The 25,536-nt window shown below is 47.9% G+C and overlaps 1 protein-coding gene across 2 annotated transcripts in view; it reads left to right on the top strand.

The window, feature by feature from the left end:
* tgfbr3 (transforming growth factor, beta receptor III) overlaps positions 1-19,567 on the top strand; it is an 88,918-nt gene extending 69,351 nt beyond the window's left edge. For both annotated transcript variants that reach the window (XM_088597713.1, XM_088597714.1), the window contains 8 exons: positions 610-765; positions 1,721-1,873; positions 3,001-3,183; positions 5,107-5,406; positions 7,636-7,756; positions 10,064-10,111; positions 10,354-10,461; positions 15,574-19,567. In XM_088597713.1, coding sequence (XP_088453839.1) covers positions 610-765; positions 1,721-1,873; positions 3,001-3,183; positions 5,107-5,406; positions 7,636-7,756; positions 10,064-10,111; positions 10,354-10,461; positions 15,574-15,692 — 1,188 coding nt within the window. In that variant the 3' untranslated portion in view covers positions 15,693-19,567. The remainder of the gene's footprint in view (positions 1-609; positions 766-1,720; positions 1,874-3,000; positions 3,184-5,106; positions 5,407-7,635; positions 7,757-10,063; positions 10,112-10,353; positions 10,462-15,573) is intronic.
* The last annotated feature ends 5,969 nt before the right edge of the window (positions 19,568-25,536 follow it).

Here is a 25,536-nt window from a genome sequence, read left to right as displayed (position 1 = left end):
AGTGGCCATTGGAGGGGAGTGGGAAGCTGTTTCCTGATCGCACACCTGAGCTGCTGCAGACAGCGTTTGGTGAGCTGTCATGAGGAGCCATGAGGTGATGGAGTATCCAAGAGAGCACAATCCCTGAACTAGACATCCACTTTGCATTACCATTTCCTGAAGCAGTCTGAGTGATTGAATTAAGTGATAAAAATAGCCCCAACCTGGCCTAGACCCTACACCCAGATCAACTTGGATCACCACCGTTCTGACTGGGCAATAGTTAAAGCACACATGCCCTCTGTCCTGTTTGCCCAGCACGCCATTTATTTCCACATTCTCCAGCCGACACCTCAGAATTGCAGCGCGGTGGAAGATGTTTTATGACAGAAATGACACACTTAGGTGTGTGCTCCTCATTGCCACCTCAGTGCTGTGCACATCCTGAAAATGAAATGATAAGCCATTTGTTCCCTAGCTATTTTGCCTTCCTAGAAACGTGCTTTTTGCTAGCCAGACGTGTTCTGATGTAGATAATTGGGGACTTTGCATTTCTGCAAGAGACCGCTTGTGCAGTGTGCAGCTCCTCCTAGACTCTAACCCGACTTACCTCTGAGCGTCCCCTCGCAGGCGAATGGCTTCAGGGGAGATGGCATCACTCTGCAGGACCCTTCGTGCAAAGCGACAGCCAACGCCACACACTACACCCTGGAGACGCCGCTGACCGGCTGCAACACCACGGTCTTCCAGCTCCCTGGCAGCCCAGTGGCTATTTACCTGAACTCTGTGAGTAGGGCAGAACCTGGGCAGAGGGGCCTGTTGCTGGCTTGGCAACGCGGGGCAGCAGCTCTGATTTTGCGGGTGGAGGCACAGACTGAGGCAGACGATGGCAGCAGAGTGACTTCCGGAAGCTCCCGTCCTTACGGTGCTCCGTGTCAGCAGAGAGATTCACGGTCTACAGTCGCCCAGTTCACCGGGACAAGGAGCTGACCGGTGTAGTTTTTCAAACAGACCCTTAGCGGTTCAGCTGAAAGCCGAGCCCCTCGGTCCTCGTTACCGTACGGACGTCATAAATGTCAGCAGGAACTCCAGATCCTTTCAGCAGTTGCGCAATCAGGCCTGCCTGCTATTCTACCCCTCATGATTATCGTTAGCGAGAATGCTTTAGCAGTGACTCCGAATGACCTGCCCTTAGGCACGTCTCTTGAGTGTACACACTGCTGGAACAGACCTGCTGCCACGTTAACCCTGTAGTATAACTAAGCCATGCACATTTGCCTCCTCTCAGACTGCAAGGATCCTTGTACAGTCCTTGTTGCTTGAACAGTGATACTGTAGCCCTGTTTCAAGTTTTGCTTATTTATCTGTTAGTCGTGGTGAGAAAATAGAAAGGAAAGTGTGCCTCAGAGAATCGCCAAGGGACCCTGTGTTGAAATCACAAGATGTTCCCATGTTTAAATTCCAGCTCATCTGTTTTCCCAATGTTTTGGCGGTTTTGTCATAGGTCCTTTGCAGTGTTTGGACGTTCGGACGCAAATTCTGCTTGTTTTGCTCAGCATCAGCCCAGCAAAAAACGGCCTTATCTGATCACATTTACGCCCCGGTGTTTTGAAACAAGCCTGGAGTCAGGCTGTTGCGAAAAAGCTTGGGAAGCATGTTTTTTTTTCAGTTCTGTGATGTTAGTTCGATTGTGGCTGTTTTTGGAGGAGATTGAGGAGTTTTTCTGTTGTTGTTGTTGCAGATCTGGATCAACCAGTCAGAGCCAGGAGATGGAAGTGGCTGGCCTTTTGATTATGAGGACATGGAGTCTGGCGATAATGGCTTTGCCTCCGATGCTGAGGGCCCAGAAAGGACTGGTTCTGAACCAGAGGCACACGGACCCGTCTCTGTCTTGGCAAGTCTTCACCTCTTCCCTTCACTGGAGCAGAGCAGGCTGGGAGAAAGTGGCTTTTATCAGCAGATCGGCACACAAACGGCAGCAAATCCTGACCTGGCCTTTGCAATGAGCAACGAGGAGCTACCCCGGCAGCCCCTCACCTGGGACTTTAAATATGCACACCTCAAATATGCTTTAAAACACATCAGTTCTCTGCGAAGAGTGTTGACCTTTGTAAGGCCACATCTGAAAGGCTAGTTGTTTCATGACACGTGTTCACGTCTGATCACAGCCTAACAGACAGGGTTCTGTGCCTTTTCCCTCACAAAGTGGAGAGACTGGCTGAACATTTACCAGTTTTTCTAACATTTACTGTGTGGGGGGGGTAAAAAGGGATGCTTTTATCTATGGTGTTGCTTCCCTATTTCTTCCATAACCACTTTACGTAAAACATACAAAATATCATGAACAAGAGGGTCTCATCTGGCTTTTTCTAGAAGAAAAAGAAGAGTGTCACCCTCAACAACATTGCTGGGTAGCTCATTCCACACTCTCACAACCCTTTGTGTAAGACTGAACAACCACAGGCCATGGCTTTTATAGACTGATTCCAGATTGCAAAGCAGCAATAACTCTTTTGTAAAGTGGTGACTAGAACCGTTCACTAAAGTATATTCTAAATGAGGTGCACTGTGTAGTTTAAACATCCAGTAACATCCCTCAATTTAAACTCTCCACAGAAAGCGCAGGAAGTCTCAGAGATAAGCCTAATGCGAAACTTTTCAAACTGCCGTCACGAATCCAGTAATCATCAGCAGGTGTTTATTGGGGTCCTGTCCCCTAAGCTAAGGGTCTCCGAGTCCTCACTGTGTGAAGAAGAGCCTGCTTGAACTGCACGTGAACTGCTGTTTGGAGCGCTGCCATCCTCCCTCGTTTGAACTCCTGACCTTCAGAACCTTCCTTGTGTTGCGAAGTTCAGGAGTTTGCTGGCTTTTCGTTCTCTAATCCTCTCTGTGTTGAGGTGCCTGTGGTGATGGAAAGCTGTGCAGGATGAGCTGCAGTGCAGCTTCAAAATGCACACGGCACAAACGAGCTGCCTCTGGTCTCATGTGCCTCCCGCTGTGCTGTTTGCTTCTCCTCCGCAGTTTAACTGCACGTACGGGCAGGCTCAGGAATCTCCAGGCAGCACGCTGGCCAGGCACGGGCCCAGCAAGAATCCGGTCAACAACGCGACCTTCAACATGGAGTTCTACAGCACCGACCTCTTCCACTTCCCCCTGCCCCAGGCCTTCCCCACCGCCTCCGACAATGAGCACATCTTCGTCGAGGTAAGAGCCAGCCCCAAGCTTGCTGTCCAGGGCTGTAACCCCCCAGTGCCCCCCGATCTGGGGGCAGCCAGGCTGCTCAGCTCTCCCAACCCCGAGGGCCACAGCCTGCGAGAGGAGGTGCAGAGCTGGGCGGAGGACAGGCGATCTCAAAATGAAGGGGCTGTTGACCTCTGACTGTTGATCTGTTTGCGGATATTCTTAAAAGGGTTTGAGCAGATTATACAGATTTAAAAAAAACAACAACTAGGTATTACAGCTGTTTTTCTATAGGTTGGACACAAAGTGTGTCTAAGGACAGGTAAATTAGTAAACACAGCATCACAAAACAAACTTTTAGAGTTCAGTATTCACAGCTGTCATTTTAGTTTTTTTTTTGTTTAAAGAAATACTCATAACCTTTACTCAGCTTTTCCACACAAAGCTGTTTTTCAATTCTATAAATATTTTGCCTACATTTCAGCCGTAGAGATGATGTGTGTAGAGGCCCATAGACACTGGCATTGCTTTAGCTGGGCCCCCTCTCACACTGCACTGTAAACTGTGGAAATCTCGGCGCTCCGGTGCAGTCTGCAGAGAAAGCTGTTTTTTGTTTAAACGCGAGTCTCTGTACGGCTATGAAAGTGTCCTGTGTTTCCCAACAGAATAAATCCTGCCTCGCTGAGCATCAAAACATTTAGTCTGGTCTACATCACAGTCGCAAAGCTTTCATGTCCAAAAGCAGCTCTCACACGGGGTCACCAACTGTTTGGTCTGGCTTTGCTTTCCAAGTTTGTTAAACTAATATTGTATTTTTCTCTCCTTAACCCTTCAAGGGATGCTAGACAGCTTGTTACCAATTAAATCAAATGTGATCGGTGCAATTCCAAGGTACTGTACACCATCACATCAGAGAGCTGGGGAAAGAGATAAAACAGTGTATTCACTAGACGTCTTTGAACCTTTGATTTATAAGGGCTTCTGAGAATGACACTGCCAAGAAATTTCGGCCAGTGGACGACAAAGGGGGATTTGTGCTAGCAGCCATCTAAGACACACAAACCTCTTCTCCCCCCCAGGTCTTAGAGCTTCACGGCTGTTTGTGAGGTCTGCGCTTTTTTCTAAGTAGCCAGGGTGCGGCTGTGTGCTGTGACACGGTGTGTGTGGATGGACAGCACGGTCTTGTTCACGTACTGGAGCGGTTGTGCGTCCGAGAGGGGGCGTGGGGCTGCTGTGGATCAGGAGTGAGGATGTGTGATGTGGAGTGGTGGAGCAGGAGGTAGGGACTGCCTCGCCCCAGACAGCCAGCCTGGGTGTGCACACGAGGGGGGCTTGTTGACTTCAGCTTAAGCCCGGGATAGCGCACGTCCTGGCTGTCCAGGCACGGCAGCGCTGCTGTGAGCGCACGCGTGTAGATTGTGGTTTCAGAAGAGGGAGGAGGGGAGCCGTGGGGATAGGAACTCGAGGAAATGCCTTGTGGTTCGTCCTGACGGAAAGATCCTCTTGAAATTGTTGAAGTGACCGAAATCTCACTGAGGAATTGTGATTCTTGGAACCGGGACAAGTCTCGGGATGGCGCTTGTGCAACTTGATTTCCTCAAGCTATCAGTCAGCTCTTCAGCAGCGAGTGTTTTTCTTCTGCTTTGAAGAAATCCAGACTGAAACTGGTTCTTCCTTGCAAAGATACATGCGTATCAGCGGTCCCCGAGCAATTGTCATTTGTCCTGGGAAAAACTTTGTGACTAAATGTCACCCCGACAACAATATTTTAATATTATAATATTTTCCTTGTGGAAGTGTGTTACCTTGTGCTGACTGTGGTAGAGAGTGAGTTCGGTGGTCCTTCAGCTCCTTATAGAAGGGGTGCTCTGTCTTCTTCTCACTTCCTGTGAAACATGGCCTGTGCAGCATGTATGAAGCCCTCTCTTCCTGTGCTTTCTGTTAAAGGTTTCAGTTACCAAAGCCGACCAGGAGCTGGGGTTTATGATTCAAACGTGCTTCATTTCGCCGCATTCAAACCCCAACGTGGCCTCGGATTACGTCATCATCGAGAACATCTGTCCCAAGGACGAGTCTGTGAAGTTCTACTCACCCCCGAGACCTGGCTTCCCCCTCCTGCATGCGCAGACGGACAGGAAGAGGTTCAGCTTCACGTTCAGGTCCAGATACAACATCTCCCTGCTCTTCCTGCACTGCGAGATGACCTTGTGCACAAAGAGGCAGGTGGACAGCCAAGGCCTGCCCAAGGTGAGCCCTCCGCAGCCCACAGATGGGTGGAGCACTCGGGGACAGACTCTTGCATCTCTGTCTTCTGAGCAAAGGTAGTTTTCAATGCTTTTAAGATGTTCTGTGTAGAGTATCAGCTTTTGATACTGTAAGAATCTGGGATTCCTAATGGGTGATACTGTCCTCATGACGAAAAGCATTGTTCATGGCGGAGAAGGTGCACATGCATGTGGGCAGCAGTGGCTCTTTGATTTGGTGTTGTAGACCCATCTGTGTGACGGCCTGCGCAGGTGTGATCCATTGGCAAGCTGACCGGGTAGCATACATCTCGTGTGTATAGAAGCGCACAGGTCAGCTACCAGCTGTAAGGGAATTTAAAATTAAATCTCATTTACAGTATATAGCATAAAAGTCTACGCTTAAAATGACCTGTTGAGGCCCAAAGCACGTGGTGAATTTAAGAGATGATACAGGCAGCAGTAACAGCAACAGTAAGCACCAGTGTGGGAAAGTACTGCGCATTACTGTACTGTTTGTGGGTGTTAAAATTAGTATGGTTATTCGCATAATTACACTTCTGACATGCAGCATGGAATTATCTCATATTAAGATGTATTAAAGGAGCGTATGAACTAATTGTGTGCTTTAAGGGCATATTACGTCAACAGAGGCTTCTGGGCTGTAATGCATGAGGCTGGGAATCAAATTAGCTGCCTTTAGCCCTCTGAGCTCTTGGGTTTTACTACCTGTAAAGGGGACTGCAGCGCCCTGCTCTCAGACACACAAGTCTTGAGGATTTCCATAGCACCCTGCGGGTGAGTCAGGGTTAGTGTTAGGGTTAAGAGTTTGTGCTGAAGCCCATGGCAGTGATTTATTCTGAACAGTTAACATGCCAAAGACGTTTTTGCCTGTGTCATGCACTCCCACATCCCTGCAGTGTGAGCACGCCAACTGCGTGTGTTAGCAGGGAGGGTTTCCACCTGCTCAGGCGCGCTGACTGTGCATCACACACAGGGTCTTGTGTTCACTGATGTTAATGTATCGAGTATCAGGCTTCCTGCCGACCTGCTCAGACAAAACGATTCCTTCCCACTGTCCGTCATAACCCATTTCAACAGGCAGAACTTGCATTGCAATGAGATTCAGGTTCTCGGAAGTATCATGGAGCTCGATTCCCAGCCTCGAGAGGTTAAGATGTTACAGTATATGCATCATCCAAACAAATGCTGTGCGGCTCGGCTGTGCTAGGGGTGGCGTGACGTTTCATGGCCTCACCAGAGCTGAGAGCAGCGAAGGTCAGGGGGGCTTCAGTGTTCTCCTCTTCTTCAGCCACTGAGCTCTGAGTTCTAGCTGTCCCACAGGTCTTTTGCCATCACCTGTTTAAGGATGAGACAGCATGCTTACCAGCATTTTGGCTTGGCTACCAGGAGAGAGTTCAGCTAGAACAGCCTATCAGGAGATCCAGCAGGCCTGGGAGATAGGAGCTGCAGACCACTTCCAGGAACAAGTCCTGACTTTTGATAAATCCTGTGGGAAGCAGCCATGTATATATGAATCGACGGCAAAGGTTCCCGCAAAGGGGAACCGGAATGTCTGGAGATGACGGCTTGCAGGAAGACCTCCTTAAAGAGCTCCACACTCCCCCTGCCAAGTCGCCCCTCTGTTCTGATATCGTTTGCAACCCACAGCGCGGGGCAGCCCTGGTTTCGGCTCTGTTTTCGCTCACTGACCACTAACAGCGCACACTGGCCAGTCAAGGGCCCGGCTCCAGTTAAGGGCCGCTCTGTGGTCAGCATCCTCAGATGACCGGTGTCTTCCTGCGCCCCAGGCCACGAGCCAGCAGGAGCGCACAGCCCCGTGCCTGTGATGACTCTGTGTTTTAATGGAGCGGGAGTCCCAGCGGTTGAGCTGTGCTTCCTAAATATATCCCGTTTATTTCCGAGTTGGGAACCTGCATAAAGGCAGCTGTCTGTGCTCACTGGCCACAAGGACATGGGCTGGGGCCTGGCTGGCAGCAGGAAGAGCACAGGATGGGTTCTTAAGAGTTTGGAGAACTGTACTGCCCTGTCCCATCCAGTTTCCTTCAGCTGGGGCTTTGAGCAGGGTGCAGGTTGAACTGGCGCTTTCCTACGGTGCCACTGGGACTGGCGAGGAGTGTGTCTCCTGCTCCTCACAACGGCCACCCCTTGCCTTTCACCCCTCGGGAGCCTACGACCTTCTGACCTCGGTTTCCTCTCCCCCCGCCTGCAGTGTATTCAGCCAGATGAAGCCTGCACTGCAGTCACCATAGAGACGATTCTGGCCATGATGATGCACAAGAAGGTCTCCACCAAGCCGCTGGTCGTGGTCTCCAACGGCCCTGTCCCTGAAGGTATGTGATAGCCAGACCGAGCTTCGAGCGCTTGGGTGGGAGTGCGGAGTGCTGAAAAGGTCAGGGTGGAGCTGGCGGGGCCTCAGGGGTACGGAGCAGAGCCTGTTGGCATTTTGGGAGACATGAGCGGGGCAGGATCGAGCTGTCCCCACTAACACGTGTGCGGTGCGTCCCATATGGTGCAGAGAGGCAGAGCAGGGGAAATCACCTGATTGACTTCCTGGGGTATAAGACAAAGTGGCCTTTATTCTTTATTGTGTTGTACTGAGAGAAAACGATGGGCAGGAAACAATCTGAAATTGCAGTTGAAAGCTGAGATTATCTGCTTATTTGTTTGGGGCACAGGGGTAGCTTGTTCCCTTAAACACTGTTGTGCTCATCGCCGGTGGGCGGGTCCCCGAGCCTCCACTCACGTCAGAAGCGTGGATTTTGATTTTGACTTCTGCAAGTGCGACATCCGCTGAGTGCTTTGAAGTGAAACGCAAGAACTTTCATCTGCTCGCACACCTCCAACCACCTGTCCGATTGATACCAAGATGATGAGAGTTGTGGTTTTGAGAGGCAGTTCGATCCCTCGTGCGTCAGGGTGTCAGGACACAGCCTTCTGAGGTCTCCATCCTGTAAGGTTACAGCTTAATAATCGCACGTGCAGTGCTGCCTGAGAGCGGCGTGCGAAGAAGTACTTTCTGCGAGCGCTTGTAACACAAAGACGTCGGTCATTTTTCAAAGGGCACAGGGAACAGACCTGCTTTCATGTCCTTATGGCCCAGGCTTGGACTGCACCCCAGTGTACAGAGACAGACCTGTTTGTGGGCTGGTTTTCTGAAGGCAACCCAGTCTCAGATCCCAGCTGTGTGTTCTGTTTTATTACCCTGAAGGTTCGGCAGGTTCACTTTTTTTAGTATGAAAGAGCAGGTGGAGAAGGAAGCAGAAACCGAACCGTTCGTTCTCCTTAACCCCCTTCCGCTAGCCGAATGTGAGCGAAGGGCTGCACGGGACTGAGGGAAGCCGCGCAGGAACAGGATCGCGCAGGGGGCCGAAGCAGTAATGCAGTAATGAGTGAATGGTGGTTCAGCTCCGTCAGACAGTGCTCGGCTGTCAGACGCTGATCTGGCCATTCTGGGGTTCCACTACCTCCCCTCCGCTGGCCGCGACCCACACGCTGTAAGACAGCTCGGCTCTCCTGCTTTCTCCAGCCAGAAGGCATCGATTCCGAGAGGCGAATAAAAAGCCGCCACAGAGCGAAAACGGATAATGCAGTGCGTTTGGAGCTCAGATGAAGTGCGCTAATCTTGGCGGACGGCCGTGCGCACAAGCAGGGGCCTGTGGGTTGAGCTACACCAGCGTCTGTGATAAGACGAGCGTCCCGGGCCAGATGCAGCCTGCCAGCAGCCTGGAGGACACCAGCGCCCCCTCTCCGCCCTGGGTGGAACAGCATCTAACTCCAGAAGTCCCCTGAGCACAACCTCTTACTCCAGCCTTTCAGCTCGTGTATTAGTCTAACTTTGCTCACAAAGTGACTGGGGCCTTATTTGTTATTCTTGTGTGTGTGTTTATCCTGTAATGTCTTCAGAACTAGTCCCAGGATCATTTGTCTGGCACTGTGACTCTTTCTCGACCCCCTGTTCTCTGACTCCAGTCTTGCACTGACCTGGGGTGTAGCACCGCGGTCTGGGCTGCTGAAGGCTCAGCACACTGTCCTGTGACTCAGAGACAGGAGATAAGAGGGTGAGGGGCACTCGCTAGATTAGATGTGCTGGTGAAGACCCAGCTCCTTCGTGAGAGAGGAATGAAAATCCGAGGTGTTAAAATCTCAGTCACACACATTCCTCAGGGCTTGGCAGAGAGCTCTCTGGCTGGCTGTGTTTGCTGAAGCAGAGGACAGCACAGATTGTGAGGCCCAGGGATGAGACTGGAGGTTACCCCGTGCCCTGCCCGGTAGGGTTCTGTACCCCTGGTTCAGAATACCCCCTCCCCAAGAGTCCTTCATTGCCACATCTTCACAGGTGCAGGACCAGCTTGTAGAATTACGAAAAAAAGTGCCACAGACTCCCTTTCCCCCTAGTGCCCTCTGAGAAGAAGCTGGAGAGCTGTAATACCAGCCTGTTGAGCTGATCAGTCATCAGGCTGCAATTTATAAAGAGGAGCATTGCCAAAGGAGGGCAAATTAATGCTTCAAACACGGATGGTGTTTCACAGCTGATAGTCAGTAGTCTAGTTCTTTACATAATAGACTTCAGAAATACAGAGTTACAGTTAAGAGCTTTAAATTGAAACATGTTTACCAGGGTGCTCTTCTGCTTTCAGGTCCTCCCACAAGGAAAGATGTGCCAGAAACAGAGCCCCCTCCTGAGTGTGAGTACGGTCACGAACCCCGATTACTCTCATCTCACTGTGTGAAACTGACTTCTGAACCTTTTTATATCAGGATTTATGTATTCAATATGGTTATTTCATTCTATGTAATACTTTGGCGTGGGTGTTGCAGAAGGAGTACACACTTCGGTGGACTTGTGTGTACTGTATTCTCCCTGCAGCAGCAGACAGAAGGCCATTGCACAGGCAGTGACACGGTGGGAAAATGTTTTGTTCTGCAGATGTAATCTATGGCCTGGACACTCCCACTGTGGTTGGAATCGCCTTCGCGGCTTTCGTGATTGGAGCTCTGCTGACGGCAGCCTTGTGGTTCATTTATTCCCACACAGGTGAGTCTTTCACACGTGTGTTCTTCCCCGGCCGTGTCGTGTGCTGCTGCCTGATTACCTGATGGGGGCGTCTGCGGGGCGCGGGGCGCGGGGCGCTTCAGATCGGCAGCCTGAGCTCACATCTAAAACTGGATCCCTTAAAAGACTTCATACAGTGTACACCTCTGTTCCAGTTTGTTTGGCTTTTGCTTTAATTATTAAAGCAGGCGCTTTCCAAAAATAATCAGGACCTTTTCCCAAGGACGGTGAATCTCCATACAATGGCCTGACAATGGCTGGAAAGTCCCTCCCGCCCTGCGCTGCTTCCCTGCGGTACGAGGGCTCCCCGAGGGGTCTCGGCCTGCACAGGAAGAGATAAATCCCAGCTGCTGGGTGCCAAGACCTTCCTCGGTGTCTGGAGGGCAGAAGCCATAGGGTCCCAGGAGCAGCAGGAGGAGGAAGGAGGTCACTGGCCTCAGGCTCTGCTGAGATTGCAAAGCAGATACTCCCCTCACTGACGGCTGCCTGAGCCTGGCACTCAGCCTCTCTGTCCTGCATCTAGGGGAACAGTTTCTCCTGCGCTGTTTTGCTGTATGACGGTATCATATTGGACCATGGTTTAACCTCCGTGGCTGCATATTTACAGGAGCCACAGAGATGGGGGAAAACGCTCTCCTAAACCGCGGGGCTCAGTGCTGAGAAGGAGAGAGAGGGTCTGTGCGTTCTTTGGCGTGCTCAAGCAGATGGTATCTCTCCAGGCCGAGAAAGCGAATCGCTGGTTGTGGCTGGAGTTGCGTCACTGTTGCTGCGTGTTTATTAAGGGCTGTAGAAAGGCTGTACATTCCTGCAGCGCAGCTGAGAGGTGAAATAAGTGCAGCTCTTCAACAGGTCCAAGGAGACCACAGAGTATCTGTATCCTTTTGTTTTTGCTGGCATCTCCTGAGAAGAACTCTTTTTTTCTTCCTTCCTTTTTATTACTTTATTTCCCTAGAAAGACTCAGCAATTTAGTCAGGTGCAGAAACATAAGCAAAGCAGCTTGGTCACGTGGACAGGGTGTCCAGGAAATACGAGCTCAGATCGGAGCTGGGCTGTGTGAGGGCATTGTTGGGACAGTGCAGAGCAGGTGTGTCCGTGTGTCAGTAATTAAAAGGGTCCACATCTGTCTGGCAGCCGTCTGTATGCAGGTTTCAACTCACAGCATCAGATCTGCAATAGAGCATGACTGGATACTCAAACAGTGCTCTGGTGTCCTAACACAAAGCAAGCCATTGTGCTGAGTTTATCCGTTTTTGATGGATTTCTTTTTAGGTTTCGGAGGTAATAACACTGTTGGTTGTTTTTTTTTTTTTGGAAGAGAGCTTGGCCACTTAATTACTGAATAATTTAAGAGAGCCGGTAAGCCACAAAGAGAGGGCCACAGCACAGTGACAGTGGCAGGGCATGGAGGTTCATGATATCATGCCCTGCGTCACCTCTGATTCCTCTCCATGAGTGTTGCGGTATGCTTCCTCAGCAGCTCTGTTCCCCTCCAGTCTGGCTCCAGCTCCATCGGCACATTCACTTCCTGCCCTGCTGGGTCCCCTTCCAGCCTCGCATGGCCTCCTCTCGCTTCTTGGGCTCTGTGGTTCACAGTGCAGCAGCAGAGCTTGTTCCTGTGGGCGGGGATCTCAGGAAATCAGGTTTCAGGCTCATCACACTCCCATTCTGTGCATTGCAGAAGCCGAGCCGTCGCCCCCTATTGTAGTGTTTTCCTCTTTCGAATAAGGATGTGCAATTGATTAGCTGATAGCTTGGCCCGATATTGACATGAAGGGATCAATCTCCACACCTTTCACAGGTACTCCACTCCCTCTTATCCACATGCGGATCAGGGCAGTCTGGGCTCTCCGGCGGCCCTATTACAGTACACTTCAGAAAGATTTTCATCAGTCTTTACTTTCAGGCTAGACAGATGTTCCTATATTTTCACTGACATCTAAATGCATTAATTTGAATGTTTTCTTTTTTCCACCTTTTTATGTCCTGATTGCTTGTAGTTCCAGTAAACAGACATTTTTTTTTCCAAGGAGTGTAGGAGTTCAGACCTTGAGTGAAGAATTAAGTGGAATTAACAAAGAATTAAGCACATTGCTGAACACTGAAACATAAAATTGTGTGGCTTCAGAGATTATCAGAAATCTCACTCTTTCTCGGCTGTTGGTCTCTTCACCTGCCCAACAGATTATTTCTAATCACAGATGATTAAGACAGAATTTTTATCTGAGTACCTTAAAATATAGCTCTTAAATCCTGAGGCATTTAGACAAAGAGTAATAATTACTGCAACCTTTAAAGCCTGAGTCATCAAATCAAACGAGAAAACTGACCATTATGGTTCTTTGGAAAACTACTCAGACAAAAGTGAGACAAAAACATTGCTTTAGACACTTTTCTAAATTAATAATAAAATGTGGAATGTTTTATGGGACCTACTGTATTTGGGGTTTTGCAGTATGAAAACCCAGCATGGTATTTGGGAACTGCAGTTTTGGGATCTGATACTTTTATGGTAAAAGTGAAATGTGTTAGTCAGATTGCTGTGAGGATATTGAAGTGGACAAAAAAGGTCAGACTTCCTGATGAGTGAAGCTGTGCAGTTTCCCCTGGCTGAGATAAGGGAGTCAGTGACTTCCAGTCACTCTGTAAAGGGAGGCTGCCTATATACTGCCAGTAACCGGCCTTTTCCTTCTCTTTCCCTTTCACACCATCTGCATAATTACAATCTGTGTGCACTTCTGAGCTCCTAATAGATCAAGGGTTCAAACTTACTTGTTTTGCTTTTTATCGGCATCTGTTTATTTAAATGGCGTCTAGACATGGGTCAGGTTGTAATTTCTATCCCTTAAAAACCAGACTGACCCTCCACTGCAGCTAAGTATATGATACAAGACACTTTGCCTGACCACGGCAGCCTGCAGCTCCAGTTAATATCAGGGTGCCAGTACGCATATCGCCTGGAAATGAATTTTCAACATTTTGGTGGGTTTCTATTTTCGGACACTTTGCTGCGCAGATGTGCAGGAAGTGTAGTTTTTTTCCTACAGTGTTGTTTTCTGCACACTAACAGAGCGGTATAGGTAACCAGATATACTGTACTGTTTTTAAAGGAACAATCGGTTTCTTATATCCAATGGTACATTACAGGTTACTGTGCATCTTCTTCCTTCAGGACTCGTTACGAGCAGTAGCAGTGGATCTGTAAATCTCATACTGAAGCAAGGTGCTCACAGGGCTGTCAGACAGTCAGGCAAGCGCGTTTTGGAGCTGCAGGCTGTGGTCGTTCTGGTGGCTGTGCCACTGGTCTGGTCGGGTGCGGTGTTGTCAGCCCATGCCACAGGAAGGCATCAGTGCACCATGCAAGCACAGAAAAAGACCCAGTTCCTACGAGGGGGTACAGACCTCTGGCACATGAGGACAAGTCCTAGCTTTAGGCAAAGGAAAACCTGAGAAATAAAACCTCCTGGCCCAGCGAGCACACAGAGCCAGCCACTCGGTTGTTTTGCCTGTCTGTGGGACATTGTAATAAGCAGTCCCTTGTGCATTACAAGAAGAGGTACCATGAGATCAGCTGGTTGTGTATATTCTGGACAAGAATTTAAAATGTCACCATCAAGCATGAATGTACGGAATAGGAATACATGTGGAATATGGTCGGAATTTTTTTTAATATACCCTGGACTTCCAAAACACTGCGGAGAGAGAATGACCTTTTCACCCCTCCTCGGGTTCTTTAACCTTTATGTTATAGATGGACTTTCAGAGACGTGGACTGTTTGTATGTGTGTGTGTGAGATGTGAGTGCCTAAAAGGCTGTGCTTCACTCCCAAGCTGGGATTGAGGATATGTTCTGTTTTTAGCCAAAGCTCTTGGCAGCTCTCTTTCAGCGGAGGGGCCAGAAAAAGGGGATGCTTTCGGCTGATCCACCTCTCCGATGGAAAATGGGCTCTTTTTTTCTTAGCTGCTGATAAAAGCCCACTCCACACACTGCCACTGTCCCCACACAGTCCACAGGAAGGGAGGGACCCGCACAACAAACAACTGGCAGACACAGAGCATATCTCACATTTTTACACCCGCAGCAAACGCCAGACGTGGAACAGAAATTACCGCTCTTCGAAATGCTACAGTCCCTCTCTGCTAGACGAGCATTCCATCCAGAACGGGAATCTGACTCGTCTTGTGATTGTCCACAAATGTCCAGAGGCTCCGTCTCGGAGCCGCCGGGAGGCACGAGATGAGTACAAGGTACAGCACCCAGCAGCCGCAGGCCGGACTCCATCGCGGCCAGAGCCCGCCTGCTGCTTACGCTGCTGGTTTTGACTAAGCGCTGGAAACTAGAGAGCGAGGGAGAGGGCTGGAAGAAGAGGGATGCTCTGCTCCTCTGATCCTTTCCTCGGATGTCTGTAGCTGTCTGCTCTCGCCGATGTTTCCCATTTCTTCCCCTGCGGACCGTGGTGTGGCTCCTCCGGGCGCCAGCCTTCGGCGCTCCGCTGAAGAAGCACGCGCAGGGGGAGGCCGACAGCTGGGACAGTACCTGGCAAATCCGCCTGCTGTATTTCAGCACTGTGGAGTGAGTCACAGTGACGGATGTAGAACGACTTGATATTTCTATAACAGCAGCCAACAACTGATCTGCCAGATCCATCACACTGACGCAGGTCAGCCACGGCAGGTTCAGATGGATTAAAGGTCACTCAAAGTGCTGAACAAGTTGAGCACGCTTAAAATCTGATGGCTAGAATCTGTCTTAACTTTGCGAAAGCCTTTGTGACTCCCAGTCCCTAGAGACTTTCACAATAGAAGTGTTTGCTAAATTAAACTTATCCTGAACACAAAACTCACTAACATCCAAGAAACAAAACACAGAATACAGACTTTTCCTCTTTTCTTTATTCTGGGGTAGACCACAGGCATCTCTGAATTGCAAGGCCTGCAGTATAAAGCTCCACTGACAGAGAGAGCAGGGCTCCCTGCGCAGTGCTCAGAGCTGAGGCTCTGCCATGAGGGGCCCGCGATGGGCATGTTGCAGAGACTCGCTGGCAGCGTTTCCAGGCCTCTCTGTTTTGACAGTTCTGCTGTGCCTCTTTCACCAGGTGAGGCGGCCGGAAGACACCAAGTCCCCACGTCGCCCCTGGCCTCTGAAAACAGCAGCGCGGCCCACAGTATCGGCAGCACACAAAGCACCCCCTGTTCCAGCAGTAGTACAGTCTAACCCAAGGGCCGGAGCCACGCGGGGAGGCCGGAAGAGGCCAGGGCTCTGTGGCGAGTGTTTGTTGACTTTAGCTTTCCCAGGACGAAAGGAATTATTTTGGGTTGCTTTTGAAGGCAGAGAAGGGTGTTTGATTTTATTCTCTTTCTCTCTCTAACTCTTTCTCTCCCTCGACGTAAAAAAAAAAAAAAAAAAAAAATCACCTGCCGTTGTCCTCCCGCTGGCTGCGGTGGGGGGGGGGGCCTTTCCGTTCTCTCCAGAAGAAATTCCAAGACCGTGCGGCAGAATGACTACTAGTGATCATCCCACAGTGGGACTCATGAAAACAGAACCAAAACAAAGAGAAAACACAGCTGTGCTTCAGAAACGCCAGCCCGGTTCTGTTTTCTTTTCCAAATGCTGCTTTCTACAACTAAAGAAAAACTTTACTTTTATTTTTATTTTATATTGGTCTTGTATAGCTTGTAAATGTTATAGTATATATACCTGAAAGGGATTCAAAAAAAGCTAAGAGCTTATTTGTAAAAGAATGTATTTGTGCATATTGTAAATAGGCCCCTAGTGTTAGACTGACATTGAAAGTATAAAACACCTTGAGCACGACATCTTTTTTTCAGTTTTCCAAGTAATTGCATTGCACAGACGGCATCTAGCCAGTATTTCTTAAAGCTCCTATATAAATGCTACATATTATTTTGCCAAAAATATCAGATACTTAATACTCTTAGTTTTTCTATGTGTTCTTGGTCTGGGATTGTGTACAAAAGAGTGAAAATTATCGTTTGTGCGCATTTCTGAAGGATGGGGCATTAGAACTGAGATAACAACTAAAGGAGAAGAAATAATTAGTGAGTGTTAAATGATTGTGCTTCTCCTGGGTCTTACACCACTATCTCTTCCTTTTTGAGGTTATTGTTATGTTGTTTAATTCCCTTTGTGTAATGCCAGAGAACTGATTCCTCTGCTTTAATCTTGCAAGGGATTGAGAGGAATGCCAGACCTTCTGAACGGCCACGCACTGAGCAGGCGGACCTGAGCAGGGCTTGTGGGGTTAAAAGGGAAAGGAGCCCGGAACCCCTGGGAGTTAGGGGGTCTGAATGCTTCTCTCCTGTTTAACACAGCTGCTGAGATGGGAGAGGTGCCCCGGCGAGAATCATCGCTCTGTTCAAAACAGCAACACCAGCACACAATAACCAGTATAGCAATAAGCAACAGCCCAAAATACCCTTGTGGTTTCAGTGGCTTTGCCTGACCTGAGCATCCCAGGAGCCAGTGATACATCACAGATGCAGTCCAGTTGCCTAGGACACTGTCACTGTCCATTCTGCCACACAGAAAGGCAGAAGGGAGTTGGGCAGCAGCAGTGCTCTGAGCCCGGGTGAGTTAGGCCTCATCACCGCAGTCTGGTAAACCGAAAAGAGGCGTGCGTCACATTAGTTTCACACAAGATGGTCTTTTCTCATCTTTGCTTCTGAACGTGAACATTCTGATGACCAGCTGAAAAACAAATAGTTCAGAGCACCTGTTGAAATTTAACTCCTTTTTTAATTCACTCATTTTAGCAAAATAGCCACTTTTATGTGCGAGCACGGCTTTACTGATACACGTGTGCATGGTGTTGCTGTACTGTGCGTGTTTGTCGTTCGTTAGCCAGTATGAGCAATATAATCCCACAGCCCTCTATAAAATTAAAACCTACAGCTGTAAGTCCTATTTATTATGTACCTTCTCAAAATCGATTGTATTTTTTTGGAAATAAAAGGGATTGGAATAAAAAAACAGGGAAGAAGGGAGAGCAGAACAGATTTGGTTCATACAGAGCAATCAGTGTATATATTTAGTCAGAAAAAGCAAATCTGTATTTAGATATCTAAATCAGAATTTTGAACTAATTCTTTAACAATGTTGCTTGCTGCTGACATTTCTTTTTAGAATGTATTTTATTTCAAAGCTTCTAAGTAATTGTAAGTGTGTCAAACTTGTATAGATGTCTTCAGAGAAGACCAAGTATTTTAGTACCAGATATTTTTATTGTGGACAGCTTGTATAAAGTCATATTTGTTTTAAAATATTTACTTAAATAGAGCCAACCTATAATTTTGTATTCTTCTTACATCATGTACTGTGAATTTTTTGTGCCTTGTTGTTGGGTTTTCTACTACTCTGTAAATACCTTGCTTTGTTACTGTGACCAGTACTATGCTTTAAATACGATTGTGTGTACATATGTGTTGGTTTGGTGAAAAGGTGATGCTCTTTAAAAAGACAAGAAATAGAGCAGTACAGGCAGCCTGTGTTGGTCAGGTGTTCGAGCCCAAATGTTACCGAGACAATCCACCTCTGTCCAGGAGCTGAAGGTGTGTGAAACACTGGGGTCTGGGAGATTCAGCCAGCTGTAGAATCAACTCGCATGCAGTTAATCTCACTTGCAAATGAGCTTCTGGAGGAGAAAATGTCAAAAACCTGTTTCTTTAAACCTCACGACCACCGTCACAGCTTTCATTAAACTGAGCACTACAGCATTTTTCTCGTGAGCAAAACCTCTTCCCACGATCCTCCTCACGTCCTGGACGCCTCCGAATGAAGTGTTTTGGTTCAGGACACTCCGAAGTGTCATTGGATTTGGAGGATAGCAAGATCTTTATAAACACGAGCCTCCTCCTCCTGCCCGTGGAGACAGTCGTGTTTAGACTGCCCGTGACGCGTTCAGACAGTTGTGGGTGAACGATGACTCCAATTTGCTTAATTTTTAAAAGACACCCGCGTACAGGCAGCAATCGGCAGTTTGTGGCCTGTTTAATTGAGAGGCATTCCAGTGGTTTTGTGACTGGCGTTATCAGATGTGGCAGTCCTACTGGAGCATTGCTACTGCTCCAGCTCCTTCTCTTAACTCCCTGGGAGCTGCTGGCTTTGGGAAACCTACAGCTTTATGGGGGGGAGGGGGTACTTAGGGAGGCATGGTGATCCCTTGGGGCTCTCTGTGCCTGAGCACCACCAGTGCAAGGCTGCACCCCGCTTCTAGCAGCACGCCCTGAGTGCGGCACAGTCCGTTCTCACAGAGGGGGAGGCCTCCTGCGCTCCTCCTCTGCACACAGCGGGGCTAACACGTCCCCCCGGCCCGGGTCTGCCGGCCCCCTGGTCTGCGATCACGGAGCGCGGTCCAGCAGAGCAGCAGGAAGAGCCGGTCTCCGCGCGTGTCCGAAGAGCCCCACGCTTACCAGAGCAGGCAGCTGCTCCGCAGGGGGAGACACCCGAGGGTCATTACTTCAGCCCTTTAGAAAATGTTGGAAAATTGAGGCTGGAATTGTTTCTTTTCGTTTCTGGCAGCCATTTCTCTGAAGTCTATCTACCTCACGGTTTTATTTTTTGCCCTTGGTATGGGTGTTAGACGTACCTCCTAGCTGTCATGACTTGCTTGACGCTGGCGGGTCAGGAGGCACAGGGATGAAGCTCGAGGCCCAGGGGAGTCGGGGTGGTGGGTCAGAGGGAAGCGGGGGGCTCGTGAACTGCTCTGGGAGAGGACCCCTGGGGTTCAGCAGCCCGTTAACGAGGCATGCTGGCTGCTCTTCACCTGTTCCACAACGTCTAGCATTTCCCTTCCGGGACGACCGTCTGAAGGAAGTGAAAATCTTTACATAGTAAAAGGGACATATTTGAGTCCACAGAGGGGGGGGGGAACTTGTTGGTATTGTAATTCAGCCTGGTTGGGTGTTGCATTGTACTGGACAGGAAGCACTTATACCAAACTGGCCAGGCTGGTCACTTCTGGGGTTTGAACTTTTTCCAGCTCGGTAAGCTGTTGTACAGAATATCTACTTTTATATACACAGTGCCTTTTTGTATGCTTTTATACGCATAATAAATTCTTATGATTATTATCCAGTGTCTTGTTTTGTAATCATTTAACTTGATCATTATGAAAATGGAATTGTGCTGCAAGCCCAGTCTAGGTTGAGTTTTTACACATCAAGGGCTTCCTCTCCGTTCTGCTTTTGCTGTGCTTAATATCCATGTTCAGTCAAGAAGATTGTTAATCAAGTAATACATCGGGCCTTTTCAGCATAAGAAAAGTTAACACACCCTTTTCTCTGTGATGGACTGAGAAAAGTGGTCTGTAGACCCCCAACCTTCAAACAATAACACATCTGTAACAGATTAAAACAGAGGAGTATTCTGCCGAGTTCTAGACAGTTGTCTGTTTTCTGAAACAACACCAAACCGTTTTTGTTTTGGGGCCTCCACAACAGCGGGTTCAGTCCTCTCAGGTCATGAGATAAAGCTGAAGAGGTCCAGACGACCCCTCGCTGGAGAAACCTGGGAGATGAATTCGACTAGTGCACCTCCGAGACCATTGCAGCACTTTAGCCGCCAATTAAACTGCCACAGCCCAAATAAAACAGCTCTGAAAAGCTGAGCGCACACTAGGCAGGCTGGAAACCAACACTGTGCTGCCATCTAAAAGCCAGGGGTTAGGGAACTGCACCGATTGGCCCCACCAGTCAAGGCCATAAGTAATGCAGGTTGAGCTCTTTGGCCCCAGGTTCGAGCCTGGGTCATGTCGCTAGCGAACTGCAAGTGGGAATCACCAAGCAGTGGCAGCTGGCTGAGGACCTGGCTGAGGGAGTCGGATTGATACACCAGAGGTCTCTCAGCAACACAGCACCCCCTGTGGCCTCCCGGGGGCTTGCAGTGCCATTGGGGAGGAGCAAGAGAAGCCGAGATTCTGAAAACAACTGCTGCCCTAACCCACAGGCACTGGAAAACACCAGCTCACCTGGTTCTCCATCTTCACTTCAATTAACAAGACACCCAAGGATCACATTTGTGCTAATCCTCTGCCTACTCATTATCCACCATGACATCTCTTCGCCAAGCCCCAGATCTTCTCTCCCAGCTGATCCTCTTTGTTTCTCTGAGACCGTGTCATCTAGACTCACCTCTGGGAGCAGTACCCTCCAGACTCTGCACGCCTCCTGAAGCCCTGCTCCTCCTAGCCGCCTTCATAAGCCTCTTCATTATCCTGGAGGCATGAGCAATTCCACACAGAGCCTCTCCCACCAGCTCCTTTCCCTCACCTGGAATTTCACCCTCTCTGAGTGCTAATTACTCACTCAGAGCAGCTGCATCTCATCCAGCAGGTTTTCTCAATTAACAGCTGGCCCTTCTGACACTGCAGCCCTCTGAAAGGGTGACAGTCTTCAATGAGGCCTGCATTTTGAAATTGGGAAAGCAAATTTGGAAGACAATTATAACCCTGCAATTTTTAAAATGTGCTGTTCTTTCTTTCTGACTGTCTTTGAGGCCTTTTTTTCCCCTCAAACCAGACCTGAGCCACAATACAGAGAAAAATACAGAGTCAGACTTGACCACAACAGATTAAAAAGTTACTGGTTTGTGGTCTGGCTGCTTGTTTGCTCTGTGCTAGACTGGTCGAGAGAAACCTCACCTGCTCCTTCAAGCAGTTCTCTGTCCAGGAGGAAGAAGCAGTATTTTCACAGGATTCAACAGTCTCTTCCAAAAATGAGAAGCAGAATGTTTATTCTTGAACAGCGTTTTTCTGAGAGGTGAGTCTTTCTATGTGCACTGCTTGTAAAGGAAAAAGGTTTGTTTTTTGATTGCAGAGGCAGCAACATTTTGAAACTTGCAACTTTTAAAACTGCAGTGTCCACTTTAAATTAGAAGTAAAGCCTTTCCTCTGCCTCAGTACCGACTGATTAATAGCAGAGCTTTACACAGTGTAAGGCTGAACATGTCACCCAGGTGGGGCTGTGCTTCCGTTGTGGATGAAGTGGCTTTGTTTCTGTCTGTAAACCTTTAGGATAAAACATGTTATATACTGTAAATGCAATTAAGTCATACATAGTAAAAAATTCAAACTGAGTAGAGAAGGATAAAAAAAACACAGGAAATCCGTGCAGAGTCCAGTAAATGCATGACATAAGCACATGGTATACCCGTGGGAAAACCTTAGAAATCTTGCCGTGCGCTTAACAGAACAAACTTCGCTAAGGGTCCAGTTTCTGAGATGAAGACCTGACACCCATTGAATCAGCAAAACCTTGTGATGACAGCTACTCCCCAGGTGGCCAGAAGTGTGTCCTCCAGTGTCCTGATCGCTCCAGAAGTGCTCCGCAGTGCCGAGCCTGAGGATTAATGGCGTTCCCCGGCCAGCGACTTGTGTCGAGGGGCTTCAGAAAGCTCTTGATGAATGACTCGCTCTCAGCTGGGCCATGGAGCCCCACTGGGACTCCGAACAAGTAATCGAAAGTAAAAAACAAAGTCAAATAATATTTGCTCTAGATAAAGAGTAGGTATATAATGAAGAAAAATAACTACTTTTATGTAATGTGGACTTTTTTACTACAAGCGTCAAACCACATAATTGTTCTTTAGATGTAATAGAACATACTGTACATGAGTTGGCAGCAATTTTTAGACCTGTAGTCATTTTCTAAACCCTTTCCCACCGGTAATATTGAAAAGACACCAGTGCTTTTTCTAAAGTATTTTTACTGTATATTCCTTTATCTCTTAAGGTTGTAGGTTTTCCTGCTTTTGACATAATAATAGCTGCACAGAAGAAGTTTTGTGCTCAGTTTTTTTTTAATCCCTGCTTGAAGCAGAGAGTTACTTTAAACTTCACCCCGAACGAAACACCTTCATGCTTGTGTGGTATGCGAGAAAAGGTTTTGGAAAATATTTTTAGAGGGGCCCCTCAGTTTCCAGATGTTCCCCTTGTCTTTTAAGTCAGAGCTCCCAGATCCAGATGTTACCCAGGCATTGCTTATTGCAGCAACACTAGGGACCAAATGAAAACTCGGGAGCGACAGCCCCCTTTCCTGGGGAAGCTGCCAGACCTGCACAGTCGCCTATTAATTTCATTGCAATCGAGTGACTCGAGTGGGACTCAAGTGTTAACTGACAGCTCACTGTATGGAGCGCTGAACACAATCTGCAGGCAGTCGCCAGCAGAGGCTATGGCCTTCTTAGCCACGGCTCGTCCTACAGGATCCAAACAGCCTTCGAGATCGCCTGAGAAACCGACGGGCTCAAAGCTATTGCTTTGATCAATTTTTTAAAAAGGAGCATGATAAAGAGTCGCTGTATCCTTCTGCTCATATTCAAGTTTTTTTTTATTGCAAAGGGATACGAAAGGCATCATTTAAGTGCCTTAGACTGCCATGTAGCACCCTTTCTGGGAGCCCCAGTCTGAGCTTTGTTTTGTGAACAACATGAAATTGAATCCTGCTGTCTCTAATGTTCTCCCTTGTGCACACTAGGCAGAGCAGGGCTGAGCTCCAGCTCACCACAGTGAGCCACACAAACAAGCCATATACTGGGGCCAGAGGAATTCTGGGTAGTGCCACAGTGAGCCACACAAACAAGCCATATACTGGGGTCAGGGGAGTTCTGGGAATTCCTTTCCCAAGGAAGGAGTTGGGAGGTGTGCTGAAGTCCGTTCTGAGATCAACGCTGCAGACTTCAACTCATACAACCTAATAACGTTAGTAAACTAAACTTTTTCCTGTAAAACTTTTCATTGTTTCCGGGTTTATCCATTCATCTGATGCCTCTCTATGGTGGACTCTGGGAGACATTTTGAAATCATTTTGTATTAGAATTTGTCCTGTTTTTCAATATAAACCAAAAAGTTAACTTCAAGAAAATATTGACTTCTAGGTAGACTGTTAAACCTTAGCAAATTAATCAGGGATTTATTGTGATAGCTTTATATTTTTGGTTTATTTGGGGGTGGGGAGGTGTGTATCTGAGCAGAGCTTAAGAATTGCAAAGCAGCAATCGGCTATAATGAACTGAAATTGGTGCATTTCAAGTGGCATGTCTTTACCCTGAATTTGTGAAACGAAAGGCACAAAGCCGTCTCGCCTATTTTTTAAAATAAGCTTTGCAGCAGATTTCATATTTGTAACAGAAAATTTCAACATTGTTTATCAGCACGCTTGCCAGAAGTAATCTGGGGACCAAACAGCGTGTGCATGTCACATTCCATCACGCCGCTAATTTTGCTGAAGAAACGGCCATCAGGCTGAAGAAGGAAAAACACATTTAATCAGCCCGCAGCCTGTTTCTCGCCATCTGAAATCTCATTCATCAGGAATAATCACGGCACAGGACTCTTAACCAAATGAGAACCAAATGTTGACACTTAAAACAGTGCTCTTGCTCCCAGCCAATAACTGGCGGTGCTAAACTGATTTTGCAGCTCTTAATGTATGTGAAATTTATAGTGCCTCTGAAATGACTATTTTCAACCCAAGGGAATACTGCTGTCATTTAATAGGCTTGTTGTTTTCTTTACGTCAGAACTAGTGTAGGCTGAGGCAAGGATAAAAGACTGACCTTAACGGCCTTTTATTACTTCTTTGCAGTTGTGCTGTTCTGATGAGTTGGATACGAACCAAGAGAAATAAGTGCTTATCTCACTAAAAACATCTCAGCAGTGGAGTCAAGTCTCAGGCCAGAATGGTTGATTATTTATCACAGTGGCCCCGGATTACTCTCGGAATAGTCCTTTGTGCTCTGCTCAGGAGTGGGACTCCGCTGCCCTTAGAGAGAGGATGTCTCTGCTTTCCACACAGCAACAAGCTGTCATAGACTCCAAAGCTGCACACTTCAAGCACAGTTTCTGACACAGCTCTAAATCTGTTCTTCAGCCTGAAAGAGAAATGCTCCACAGATTTCCCAAGGATAAACTTAGTTACTAATATCTCAATCCTAGGATTCCAAATCGCTAGGACAGGCCCCTGGATATTGAACTTTTAACTTTTAATGTCAGCTGCTTGCAAAACTGAAAGAATGTGCTGTTCTTTGCAAAACTAATTTTCTTTTCATTTTCTGGACTGGAAGAGCAAAGGGAGAGCTGTGCTAGACTAAAGGAACTGGTAAAGAATATCGACAGAATACAGTGTGGTTACAGGACAGCAGTGAACCAGGCCTGGTGGGGTATATTCCATGTTCACAGCGAATAAGAGCAGTAAGCAAAGAACAAAGAGTTCCCCCAGGATGTAGCTGCTGGCAGAGGGGTCACGGGCCCTGAACCATCATCACAGGGACTGAATAGTTAGGATTTTTGTGTAGTTCATTCTACCACTGGGGGGCTGAAGGGCTTAGATACGTAATTTTCTTCTTATGAGCCTTTTGTTATGAAATCCACAAATAGTGTGAATACCAAGTGAATATTGGCAAGGGAATACCAATACACATTGTTTTAGTTTTACATAATACCATAAAAACAAATCTGGTGCTGCTAGCAATTATTTAGACAATATTTACAGGATCAAATTTCTTCACAGACATCCCTTTTGCCAATAACACACTAGTAATATTCAATAAAAGGAGACTTAATTAAAGCTTACTCCACTGAAAAAAGCACATCTTGGAAAGCACGCATGCAAGGGCTCCCAAACTCTGCTGAAACAAGTCAAAACCCACAGCGCCATTTACTGTCCTGAACACAAGCAGCTGTTTTGCTCTGACCCTGTTTACACGCACACGCCGCCCTGACTGCTGCAGCTCATCACCTGAGTGGCGGACGAGCCAGATGTTGAAGGCTCTTCCTGTGGTGAAGCTCTTTCCCAGCCTGGAGCCCTGCTGAACAGATGTGGCAGAAACGCCAGTGCAGAGCAAGGTGAAGTGTCTCTGCCAGCCTCTTGACTCTTGCAACTGCATCTTAACTACAGCAACATGGTTTTGCACTAATCAAGTGTGATAAACATTGTCTATTAAACAGTACTTATCAGTGACACCTTCTGTAAGTGTAACAAACACTCACGGGTGGCAATTATAGATGTCCTGGTGACTTAAATGTGTTGAGATAACGTGTGCT

Source organism: Lepisosteus platostomus, chromosome 11, assembly GCF_059453375.1.
Source record: "Lepisosteus platostomus isolate fLepPlt1 chromosome 11, fLepPlt1.hap1, whole genome shotgun sequence".
NCBI classification, from domain to species: Eukaryota; Metazoa; Chordata; class Actinopteri; order Semionotiformes; family Lepisosteidae; genus Lepisosteus; species Lepisosteus platostomus.
The sequence above is the reverse complement of the archived record's forward strand: the minus strand, read 5'-3'. Positions and strand labels throughout refer to the sequence as shown.